We start from the raw sequence: 12,912 nt of genomic DNA on the forward strand, positions 1-12,912 counted from the left end.
CGGGTCTTAAGTGATTAAATAAAGAAGTTTGAAGCAAAATAAGGGTCAGTGCCCATCAATGCAGCCTGATCAATGCCCATCTGTAGCCTCACAATTGACCATCAATGCAGCTTGATCAATGCCCATCTGTAGCCTCACAATTGCCCATCAATTCAGCTTGATGAATGCCCATCTGCAGCCTCCCCATTGTCATAAATGCAGCCTGAATGCCCATCTCAGGGAGGGGGGTTGGATGAGCGCCGTCACATAACACAGCGAGAATCTCCTGTTTACTCAGCGGCCTCTTTAATACAAAGTCCCGCCTCCTGGACCGACTTCTATGATAGACAGAACTTTGGTCCAATGCCGGCCCAGGAGACAGGACTAACCATTACAGAGGCAGCTGAGTAAACAGGAGATTCTCGCTGTATGTAATCTGACAGCGCTTGTCCCACCCCCCTCCCCAGTCTCTCCAAGGCAGCCCAAATTGCAGTATCGGCGTATAACACGCACACACTATTTGCAACCAATTTGCAGGGTGAAAAAGAGTGAGGGTTATATGCCAATAAATACAGTAATTTATTTCCGTTGCATTATATTTTTACCTGGCTCTTCTTTGTTGGAATGGTTGTGTTTCGACCTATTAGCTTTGTGAAGACTCCTCCAAGTGTTTCAATTCCAAGAGAAAGAGGAGTGACATCCAACAGCAGAACATCAGTCACATCACCAGCTAATACACCACCTTGAATAGCAGCACCAATAGCCACAGCTTCATCGGGATTTACAGCTTTGCTTGGAGCACGGCCAAACAAGTCTTGCACGGTTTGTTGGACCTAAATGAAACCACATAAAAACTGTAATCTTCCATTATATCCTTTTCTTAAAAACTTAAGCTGGCCATTGATGGGTAGAAAGTCCAACAAAAATTGTTCGTTTTTCTAAATCATAAGTGAGATTGTTTTTGACCCCAGTGACAAGTCAAAGAAGCAGGATGAAAATTTTCTAACCGTGCATGTGGCTTTCATCTAATAAAGTCCTTTCATTCCAAAATCATATAGCAGCCCTCATCAATCGCAGGTAAAACCTGGCATGCTGGTTGTAATCAGGTTGATCGATCAACTGGAATAATCACTGTAGCCGCCCCCCCCCCGAGAGGAGACAATGGCTCGGCAGGAGGGATTCCTGCATCAACACTGTGTTAAAGGGGGAATTGGAGCAAATGTCTCTCCTGCAGCCATGGGTTTCAGGAAAGAAATTTGCTCATGCAAGGCTGGCCTAAGACTTTCCGTTTTAAATTCTATGGCCAGCTTAATATTCAAATAAGACAACAAAATTTATAACTTACCTTTGGCATTCTGGTCATTCCACCAACTAGAAGAACTTCACCAATGTCACTTTTGCTGACCTCTGCATCTTGCATAGCTTTCTGGCTTGGCGAAATGGTTCTTTTAATTAAGTCAGCCACAATCCCTTCGAACTGGGAACGAGTTAGCTTCATGTTTAAGTGTTTTGGTCCAGAAGCATCCATAGTCAGGTATGGCAAATTAATATCAGTCTGCAAATACACAGTGATTTTCATTTGTAATTTGATCTAGCAGATATTATACAACTTTCAGGAGTTACTTGTCAAATGAGACTGATAAATAACTGAAGAACACTCCTTAAAGCAAGGTTCGACAAAATCCGGGCGCCCGGTCGCAATTGTGACCTGGCGCCCGCCGGTAATTGAGGCCGCGGCTTTCCGGCCTACAAGGCCGCGGCCTCAATTACCGGCCGTCGCGGGCCCACCACGAACGTGTGGCGGGGGAGGTGGGGTGCACGGAGGCACAGGATCCTGCGTCTCCGTGCGCCCTCACCTCCCCCGTTGCGCGATGGCCGGTAATTGAGGCCGCAGCTTTGCAGCCTTGTGAAGGCCCAAGCTTTCCTCTGTGACCTGGCGCCATCTGGCGGTGGCCGTTGGCATTACAAGTAAAACAGCAGTTTTAATGTGTTTTCTTTACTGTTTTCACTGCCATCTCATTCCTTCTAATTAAAACCCCCAAACATATATTTTTTTTATTTTAACATCCTAGAGAATAAAATGGCAATCGTTGCAATACTTTGTCACGCCGTATTTGCGCAGCGGTCTTACAAGCGCACTTTTTTGGGGAGAAAATACACTTTTAATAAAAAAAAAAAATAGGACAGCAGTAAAGTTAGCCCAATTTTTTTTTCATATTGTGAAAGATAATGTTACGATGAGTAAATTGATACCCAACATGTCACACTTCAAAATTGCATCCTGCTCGTGGAATGGCAACAAACTTTTACCCTTTAAAATCTCCATAGGCGACGTTTAAAAATTCTACAGGTTGCATGTTTTGAGTTACAGAGGTCTAGGGCTAGAATTATTGCTCTCGCCCCAACAATCGCTGTGATACCTCACATGTGTGGTTTGAATACCATTTACATATGCGGGCGCTACTCACTTATGCATTCGCTTCTGCGCGCGAGCTTGACGGGGCGCGTTTTCTGGCTCCTAACTTTTTTAGCTGGCTCCTAGATTCCAAGCAAATTTGTCAAACCCTGCCTTAAAGGGGTTGAATAAAAGGTTTCTTTGGGGGGCGTGTGCATGTCCAAGATGGCCACTATAGCGGCTGCAGATCTCGGAGCTCTGCTGGAAAAATAGGATTTTTTGTACTCACCGTAAAATCCTTTTCTGACGTCCATGGACGGACACAGCTCCTTAAATCTTGACAAGTGGGTCATGTTCCCTTTTTACAGGAGAGGACTAGGCAGAAATATGTTAGACAATTAAATACATGTTATTTTGTTATTGTTATTTTACTGTTATAACAGTTGAACAGTCTGGAGGGGGCGGTCCCTCCAGACATAACCTTCCTCCCTGCAGTATGCAGCCTCAGTTTGTTACAAACAGTACAGTACAAACCTAAAAAAAGAGGGGAGGGTGCTGTGTCCATCCATGGACGTCAGAGAAAAAGATTTTACGGCGAGTACAAAAAATCCTATTTTCTTTTATCGTCCATGGACAGACACAGCTCCTTATATCAAGTGGGACATCCCCAAGCAGTGTCAAAAACTAGGGGTGGGAACAGTATCAGTAAAACCAATTGAACTTCACCCCAAAAACAAGCAGAGCTCCTCAACTTTAAACAACTGCCTGCAAAACCTTGTGGCCGAAAGACGCATCAGAAGATGCACTCACAACAACCTTGTAAAGTTTGGATAAAGTGTGAACAGACGACCAAGTCGCCGCCTCGCACACCTGAGAGGCAGACGCATGATGTTGGAAAACCCAGGAAGCACCCATTGCCCTGGTTGAAAATGCCGTGACCGGAAAAGGGGGAGCCCGCCCCCTAAGAGCATAGGCCTGTATGACGGTCTGCCTAAACCACCGAGAAATGGTGGTTGACGAGATCGCCAGGCCACTTTGTGGACCAGCTGACACAAAAGGAGTGCCAGATCTCCAAAACGGAGCCGTAGCAGGCAGGTATACCCATATAGCGCGTACCGCGCCTAAAGTATGAAACGCATCCTCTGTAGGATGCGCCAGTCGAGGACATAAGAATGGGAGAACAAAAAGTCCTCATACAGGCGAAAGGCCGAAACCACCTTCGGAAAAAGGGAAGGTCGCGGGCGTACCAACACCACCTAATCCTTATGGAGGATTAAGCATGGCGATTTGCAAGACAAGACCGCCAACTCTGAAACCCTTCTGACAGAAAATCTGCCACCTTCTGAGATAAACGTCTGAGAAATTCCTCTCGACACTAACAAAGGGAAGGTTCCTGAAGAACCGAAGGCACCAAAATCAAAAACACATGGGGGGTGGGGGAGAGGTGGGCCAAGAGGGGGGGGTAAGTATAAGACAAACCCCCTGCACAAAAGGGTACCCACCAGGGAGAGGGTCGCAAAAGGCCACCGAAAGACACAGCCAAGGCCGAAATCTGCCCCCAAACGGTGCTTAAGGCAATTTTTAGGTCCCCTCCAAGCTGTAAAAAAACAGCAGGAGCCTGGGCACCGAGTATGTCCTTGGACGACACCCCATCACTTCGCACCAAGAGATGTAGGCCTTCCAGGTACGATGGTAGAGCTTCCTAGAAGAAGCGTGGTAAGATGACTGAGTCGGACAGACCCCGGTCTCCTAAAACCTGGTTTACAATAGCCGTGTCGTGTAGGCCAGCGACTGCACAGCAGAAGGAAGCATGGGACCCCGAGACAGAAGGTTCTCCCATCCTGGCAACCGCCAGGGTACCCCCACCACTAGGCGCCCGAAATCGGCGTAGCAAGGACGCCGAGGCCAATCTGGAGCGATTAGAATCAATGGGATCCCTTCAGCCTCCACTCTGTGGAGCAGCCAAGGAAGCAACCACAATGGAGGAAAAAAGGTATAAAGTAGCCGATACTGACCCCACAGGGCCACCAACGCGATGGACACGTCTGTACAGGATCACTAGACATGGCCACGAACTTCAACACCTTGCTGCTGAGATGAGCGGCCAGGAGATCCATGCCCTGTGAGTCTCACCTCCTGGAAGGGAGCTGAAACACCTCCAAGTACAAAGACCAGTCACTCTGGTCCAGCATCTGGCTACTCCGGTAGTCCGCCTGCCAGTATACCCGATGGTAGACTGAATCCACGGCCGTGGCGTCGTCCGGCTGAATCCAGATCGGACGACCTTGCAACCTCCTCGACCACGAGGAGAGGCATAACCTGATCTCCCAAAGAACTAGGACAATGATCAGTAGACAGGAGTTACAGCATCTGGTATTCCCAGGCGGTCTCCCATCCAAGTCCTAACCAGGCCTGACCTGGGTTAGCTACCGAGATCAGACGAGAGCGGGCACATTCAGGGTGGTGTGGCTGTAGGTCCCCTAGAGTCCAGCGACTCAGATGACTGGACCCCCCCTCAACCCGTGAGGCTGGCGTCCGTAATCACAGTCTACTGGAAGGGAAGAAATTACCTCCCGGACCGAAGAGTCTGGGATCTCAGCCACCAATTCAGAAAGACTGACCAGGTGGCGCAACCGAGTCTGATGATCCAGAGACAAAGATTTGTACCACTCGGACAGTATTTCCCTCAGGAAGGCACGAGTGTGCAGTTGGGCATACGGCACAGCCTCGAAGGAGGATACCAACAGGCCCAGGACTCACATAATAATAGGAAAGATGACCGATTGCGTGATGCCAACGCCTTCACTGCAGACTGAAGAGTCTGCAATTTCCCCAGGGGAAGAAAAACATTCGCCAGCGAGGAGTCCAGGTCAATCCTAGGTACTCCAAACGCTGGTCCAAATGGACCGACTCCAAACTGGAGTCACCCACCCGAATTCTCGGAGGGTCTGAATGGCTACAGACACATCCACCAATTCTAAGCCAGTAACTGCTCTCAGAAAAAGGTCGACTAAGTAGCCACAATGGCAAAGCCTTGCAGGCCAAGCTAAGCTGGGATAAGTGCGAGCTCCCTGATGAAAACTCTTGGTACTAACGCCAGATCAAAAGGAAGGGCCACAAACTGACAGTGGTCCTCCACCATCGCAAAGCACAGAAAACTTTGACTTGCACAAAATGGGACATGCATGTATGCGTCCTTAATATCCAAGGAACACCAGAAAGTCCCCCGGATGGAGCGCAGCTACCACCTGGATTCCATGTGCAACTACCCAACGTTCACAAGGGCATGAGGCCCAAGATCGGACGGACCCCGTCCATCATTCCCAAGAACATTCGAATAGAAACCCTCAAACCTCTCGTTCTGCAGGACAGGTAAATTTACCCCGCAACCTGGCAAGTCGAACACTGCCCCAGGGCAGACAGACGAGCCGGAAGGAGAGGTAGACACGAGGGAAAAAACCTGTTCGGTGGATAGAAAGGAACCCTATCTAGTACTCCGAATAGACCCCCTCGCAGACCCACTGGTCGGTGAGCAGGGACGAGTACCAAGCTGTGAACCTGCAAAGTCGACATTCCACCCCAGAGACGGGTGGAGGAAGGCTACATACATTGGCGGGTTTGGGTGCTGGCGTGATCGGCCTACGCACCCAGGGGTGTTTTAGTCCCCCAGCTGAGCCTTAGTTTGCCTGGGAGGGTTGGCCCGCGTACCCTGACGAAAATACAGCTTCGGCGTGGGAAAGGAAGGACCGGGCCGACAGCAGGGCACCTTCCCCCTGGAGGACTGAGGGAGGAGAGAGCTCTTGCCTCCAGTGACATCCCTGATAAGGTCGTCCAGCGAGGACCCAAAGGGCCTCCCACCCTGAAGGGTAAATCCGCCAAGGCATATGTTAGAGGCCTGGTCAGCAGATCAGCATTCCAACCAGAGAAAGCAGCATAAACCATCTCTGAAACAGCAAGCCAAATTCAACTGTCTAACTGTGTACGTTAAAAGCAGATTGCACGCATTTGCAAGTAGATGATTAAGCTGCAGAGCCATCGCCAAGGCTCTCTGCGTTCTGCAGTCCTAACTAAACTTTTAAAATCTCCTCAATAGAGGCATATAATTACTGATGGGTAGATTGAGGGCAGGTGACTAGGGGTGTGTCCCCGCCTCCACCTACGCTTGGTATGGTAGTAAGGAGCACTGGAAAAAAACGCATAAAAAGGACACACCCCTAGTGACCTGCCCTCCATCTACCCATTAGTATTCATATGCCTCTATTGAGGAGACTTTAAACTGTAGAACGCAGAGAGCCTTGGCGATGGCTCTGCAGCTTAATCATGTACTTGCAAATGCGTGCAACCAAATCCTCTGCTTTTAACGTACACAGTTAGACAGTTGAATTTGGCTTGCTGTTTGGGTGGTAAGTTTACAACTTTATACTTACTGTTTGCTTAAAAACGCATCTCATCTAAAGTCCCAAAATCTCCCCTCTTTTTTGCATCTCTGAAACAGAAGCCATAGATATCAAGGGTGTGGCATCCAGTGAAGCATCCCAGACTTACAAGACCTTGGATCTAGCACTAGAGGCCAGGACTTCTTAAAGATGGCTGCCGAGCGTTCAGAACACAGCCACAGGAAAATGGCCGACCGCAATATAAGCCACGCCATATCACGGCTACGACAAAATGGGCAATGGGAGTTTTCAATGTAATTGAAAACCACCCAAAAAATGGCGGCAAAACGCTGCATTTAAACAGGAAAATCTTATCTATGGCTTTAAAGTGAAAAACCCCTCACAGGAGAAGTACCCCCAGTACAAAAAAAAAACGCAGGCCAGACGCACCACAGTCCCCTCAGTAAGGCCCCCCCCCCCCGACAGCAGCATTGTTCGCAAAGCAGCAGAGGGAAAAGGAGCAGGGAAGGGAGGATAAGAGGACCCCATATCCCCAGCCGTAGCAACCCACCTAAGCGGGAGGGACTGTATTTACCCCTCCAAGCGAGGACTCGCTGACGCATTTCTGACAGACCTACAATTGCAATGGAGGTAGCTGTCGGCCCGGTCCACTGTGAGCGAGACAACACCACAGCCCAGTCATATGTGGACCTCGGAGCGGGAAGCTCACCGGCCACCCCAGGAGTCATGTGGTATGTCGTGGCAGACTCAGCCTCTTTGCAAAGGTGTGCTCACGTTCGCTGGCCGGATTGAGTAGACTACAAGGATCTATATATATATCCAGCCTGTCTCTCAGCCGACAGTTGATAGAAGATTCTTCAAGAAAACACTGAAAGAAAAAAAGATTTTTAATACAGCTTACCTGTAAAATCTTTTTCTTGGAGTACATCACGGGGACACAGAGCGGCATATTCATTACTATATGGGTTATATGGAGTACCTTCAGGTGATGGACACTGGCAATCTCAAACAGGAAGTCCCCTCCCTATATAACCCCCTCCCATAGGAGGAGTACCTCAGTTTTGTAGCAAGCAGTATGCCTCCCAAAATGGTCCCCATAAGAGGGGTGGGAGCTCTGTGTCCCGTGATGTACTCCAAGAAAAAGATTTTACAGGTAAGCTGTATTAAAAATCTCTTTTTCTTTATCGTACATCACGGGACACAGAGCGGCATATTCATTACTATATGGGATGTCCCAAAGCAATGCTTACAATGAGGGGAGGGAGAACATCTTCCCAAGACAAAAGGATTTAATTTAGAGATATACTCAAATCATAATAAATCCAACTTAAATTTAAAAATTATTTTTCTCAACTAACTCAAAAGGGAGCCCCCGGAATCCGAGGGTCTCAAACTGCAGCCTGCAGCACTGCCTGCATAAAGGCTGTTTCAGTATTCCTTCTTACGTCCAACTGGTAGAATCTTGTAAAGGTGTGGACAGAAGACCAGGTTGCCGCCTTGCAAACTTGAGCCATAGAGATCTGGTGGTGTGCTGCCCAGGAGGCGCCCATGGCCCTAGCAGAATGAGCCTTTAATGATAACGGAGGAGGCAACCCTTTCAAGCCGTAGGCCTGAGTGATTAACTGTTTAATCCACCTCGAGATGGTGGACTTTGCAGCTGCCTGCCCCTTCTTGGGCCCATCCGGTAAAATGAACAACACATCTGTTTTCCGAATGTTCTCTGTAGCTTTAAGATAGGCCTTCATGGCCCTAACAATATCCAAGGTATGCAGCAACCCTTCCTTTCTGGAAGTAGGTTTAGGAAAGAAGGATGGTAATACCAAATCCTGGTTTAGATGAAAACTGGATAGAACGACCTTGTCCTTATGAAAAATAAGATATGGTTCCTTACAGGATAAGGCTGCCAGTTCCGATACTCTTCTGGCGGAAACCATGGCAACCAAAAATACTAACTTCCTTGTCAGTAAAACCAAAGGAATTTCAGCCAACGGCTCAAAAGGTTGTTTCTGTAAACTTGACAGAACAAGATTTAAATCCCACGGACAAAGTGGGGATTTAACTGGAGGATTAATACGCAAGACCCCTTGAATGAAGGTCTTAACTAGCGAGTGGGTGGCCAGCGGCCGCTGAAACCACACTGACAAAGCTGAAATCTGTCCCTTGATTGTGCTTAATGCCAGTCCTTTATCCACTCCTAGCTGGAGAAAACGTAATACTCTATCGATGGTAAATTTGCAAGAAAGCCATCGCTTGGACTCACACCAGCCTACATAGGCCTTCCAGACCCTGTAATAAATCACCCTAGAGACCGGTTTCCTGGCTCTGATTAGGGTAGAGATTACCTTCTGAGACAGACCTCTACCCCTGAGAATCAGGGATTCAGCTTCCAGGCCGTCAAATTTAGATGCCGTAAGGCAGGGTGGAGGATCGGACCTTGTGATAGCAGGTCTGGCCGTAGAGGAAGAGTCCAAGGGTCTCCCACTACCATCTTCAGGATTAGTGAATACCATGCCCTTCTGGGCCATGCTGGAGCTACCAGGATAACTGGTATGTGCTCCACCCTGATCCTGCGCAGCAGGCGGGGTAGTAACTGGAGCGGGGGAAATGCATAAAGAAGTTTGAACTGATACCAAGGGCAAACCAGCGCATCGGTCCCGCCGGCCATCGGATCCCTTGAGCGGGATATGAACCTGTCTAGCTTCTTGTTGAGTCTCGATGCCATAACATCCACGTCCGGCACTCCCCATCTTTGGCAGAGTGTCTGAAAGACCTGTGGATGTAGAGACCATTCCCCCGGCAACAGATTCTGGCGACTTAAGAAGTCCGCCTGAAGGTTGTCCACTCCTGGAATGAATATTGCGGATATGCAGGGCACATGAGCCTCTGCCCACAGGAGAATCAAGCTCACCTCTCTGAGCGGCTTGACTCTTGGTTCCCCCTTGGTGATTTATGTATGCCACGGCCGTGGCATTGTCTGATTGAATTCTCACCGGGAACCCCTGCAATTTGGACGTCCAAGCCCTGAGGGCTAGTCGAGCAGCTCTGAGCTCCAAGATGTTGATGGGCAACTGCTTCTCTGGCTTTGCCGAAGTACCCTGGCGAGTGCAACCATCCAAAATTGCTCGGTTACTATCTTCCAAGCCACTGGGCTGAAAGACTTCCCCTTCAGTAGATTCTGAGGGTCTAACCACCAACAGAGACTTTGTCGGACTCTTGATGAGAGCGGCAAAGGGATATCCAAGCCTGTGGCCTCCTGCTCCATGCTGACAGGATGGCTGCCTGCAGGATGCGAGTGTGGCTCTGGGCGTACGGTACCGCCTCGAATGTGGCCACCATCTTGCCTAGTAACCGCATACATAGGCGAACAGTTGGTTCTCTCTTGCTTAGAACCAATAGGATTAACTCCTTGATGGCTTTGACCTTTATCAGAGGTAGAAACACCCTTTGTTGTTCTGTGTCTAACCTCATGCCGAGATATTCCAACTGCCTTGTGGGCTGGAATGCTGACTTTTCTTGATTTAGGACCCAGCCGAACCTCTCGAGGTACTGGACCGTGAGGGCCACTGCTCGTTCCAGGTCAGGAGACGAGTGATCTATGACTAGGAGGTCGTCCAGGTACGCTAGGATCGTGACCCCTTGGATCCTTAGCTTGGCTAGGATTGTAGCTAGGACCTTCGTGAACACCCGGGGGGCCGTAGCCAACCCAAAAGGAAGCGCCACGAATTGGTAATGACGCGAAGCCACCATAAAGCGTAGAAATCTTTGATGTGGCTGATGAATTGGAACATGAAGGTAGGCATCCTTTATATCTATGGATGCCATGAAGTCGTCCTTCTGGAGTGTGACAGCTGCTGACCCCACGGATTCCATCCGAAATGAGCAGACTTTTAGGTATGCATTTACCATCTTTAAGTCCAAAATTGGCCTGATATCGCCATTGGGCTTTGGGATAAATAGGTTGGAGTAGAAACCCAGCCCTTGTTCTTGGACTGGTACCTCTACTATTACCTCCTGGGAGAGTAGAAGATTCAATGCCGCCATTAATACGGCTCCCTTCCCCGGATCGTTTGGTACCCTTGACTCCTGGAAATGAGGAGGAGGAAACTTTAGAAAGTCTAGTTTGTAGCCCGTAGCCACGGAAGACCGTACCCATCTGTCGGGAATGCTGGCCTCCCAAACCTCTGAAAAGAGACGCAGCCTTCCCCCCACCCTCGTGGGTGGGGGCGCCCCTTCATAAGGCCGGCTTGGGGGCTGGTTTTGCTGGTTTGCGAAACCACTGCTTCTTGCCTCCAGCGGCCTGTCCCTGCGATTTGTAGTTAAAGTTAAAGTTTGATCTTGCAGGAGGCCGTCGATACTGTTTGGTATTAGAGGGCCCCTGCCCAGGGGAGTACTGTCGTTTAAACGCAGGTCCTCGAAACTTTTTCTTGGTTGGCAAAAGAGTACTTTTGCCGCTTGAAATGGTCTGAATGTATTTATCCAGGTCTTCTCCGAAGAGTCGTTCTCCATGGAAGGGGAACCCTACCAGGAGCTTCTTGCATGGGGGCTCTGCCTCCCAGCTCTTTAACCATAAGAGTCTTCTCATATGGATAAGGGATAACGATAAACGTGACGCTTGCTGGATAGAATCCTTAATTGCGTCTACCGTAAAGCGTATGGCCCTAGGGACATCCGAAAATTCTTCTGCCTGCTGGGCAGGAATAAGTTTAAGCATCTGCTTAGTTTGATCCGATAATGCTTGTGCAACCCCAATCGCAGCCACAGCTGGCTGCACTACTGCCCCTGCAGTGGTGAAGGAGTTTTTTAGTAGCGTTTCCAAGCGTTTATCAACCGGATCCTTGAACACCTGTATGTTTTCTACAGGGCATGTTAAAGATTTGTTAACACATGAGATGGCTGCGTCCACCGCCGGGGTTGCCCATCTCTTGGAAAATTTATTTTCCATAGGATATAAGGCAGAGAATCTTTTAGGTGGTAAAAAGATTCTATCTGGCTTGGTCCAATCTTGGAACATAACTTCCTCTAGTACAGGATGGATCGGAAAAACTGCGTTGTTTTGAGGCGTTCTTAGTGAGCCCAAAGCTGAAACCGTCGATACTTGGAGATCTGGTACTGGCAAGTTAAATGCTCTATGGACCAAGTCCGTTAAGGCTTGAACCCACCAGCTCTCCCCTTGGGAGGCTGCCCCAGACTCCTCCGGGTCCTCGATCCCCGAACCTGCTTGGTCCTTGTCAAAGAGGTCGTCCAATTCCCCTGCGGAAAGGACCTCCTCCTCTGAGGGTCCACGCTCGGGCGACGGAGATCTATTCCGTTTTCTGCCCCGCATAGCCTTGGCTATCATTTTTTCCATTCTTTTTTCCATCTCTTTTAAAGAGGTGGACAGTACCTCGTCCGTGACCACCCTAGGGTTGGACTGACCCGTGCCAGCCCCAGCCCCAGATCCCGATGGTCCCACCAAGGCTCCCTCTCGGGAAAGCAGCGGCATAACTTTGTCCGAGACCTCAGACTCTCTGGGGGAATCCCCACCTCTTGTACCCTCTGAACCAGATGCAATGGTACAATACCAAGGTACGCCCGCTAACTTAACGGTGTTTTGGAATTTATAAATAAATTACCCAAAAACCCTTTGGGGGATAAAAAATGCCTTCTCTCCTTTTAATGTTTTTTTTTTTTTTTTTTTTTTAAACCAAAGAGAGAAAAAACATTCTGTCCCCCTTCGTAGTATTGCCAAAGAAAAAACTGCTGAGAAAAACAAAAAGAACAGCCTATCTCCAGGCTTCAGGACAGTCTTTCAAGGCTGTAGTATTCTTTTTTGGCCACTGTGTGTCCTCGGCGCCCCGTGCTGCCGCTCTGGTCTCTTCCTCTCTCAGTTCCAGCATACACTGAGCTGGGAACGAATGGAAGGGCCGCCCCTTCCTTAGACATACTGGCCCGCCCTTCCCCCCTCAGCTAACGGCGCGAAATTGCGCCCATATCACGGGGACGCGCGCGCCCGCCGGCGGGGGGGGGGGGTAGGGAGCCACACGAGGAGGCCAGCGTTTGCCTGTCACCCAGGCTAGGAGGAAGAAACCTATGCAGCAATCGCCTGGAGGCTTGCAGGTAAGCACAGCTCTCTTACACACACACACACACACAGCCTCTCAA

General features: G+C 49.3%; 1 protein-coding gene across 2 annotated transcripts in view; it reads right to left on the bottom strand.

Moving 5' to 3' along the window:
- Nucleotides 1-12,912, bottom strand: part of HSPA9 (heat shock protein family A (Hsp70) member 9) — a 414,391-nt gene that overhangs the window by 144,862 nt on the left and 256,617 nt on the right. For both annotated transcript variants that reach the window (XM_040344789.1, XM_040344788.1), the window contains 2 exons: nt 1,325-1,534; nt 585-812 (listed from right to left, as the gene is read on the bottom strand). In XM_040344789.1, the coding sequence (XP_040200723.1) occupies nt 585-812; nt 1,325-1,534 (438 nt within the window). The remainder of the gene's footprint in view (nt 1-584; nt 813-1,324; nt 1,535-12,912) is intronic.

This window comes from Rana temporaria, chromosome 3, assembly GCF_905171775.1.
Source record: "Rana temporaria chromosome 3, aRanTem1.1, whole genome shotgun sequence".
Classification (NCBI taxonomy): domain Eukaryota; kingdom Metazoa; phylum Chordata; class Amphibia; order Anura; family Ranidae; genus Rana; species Rana temporaria.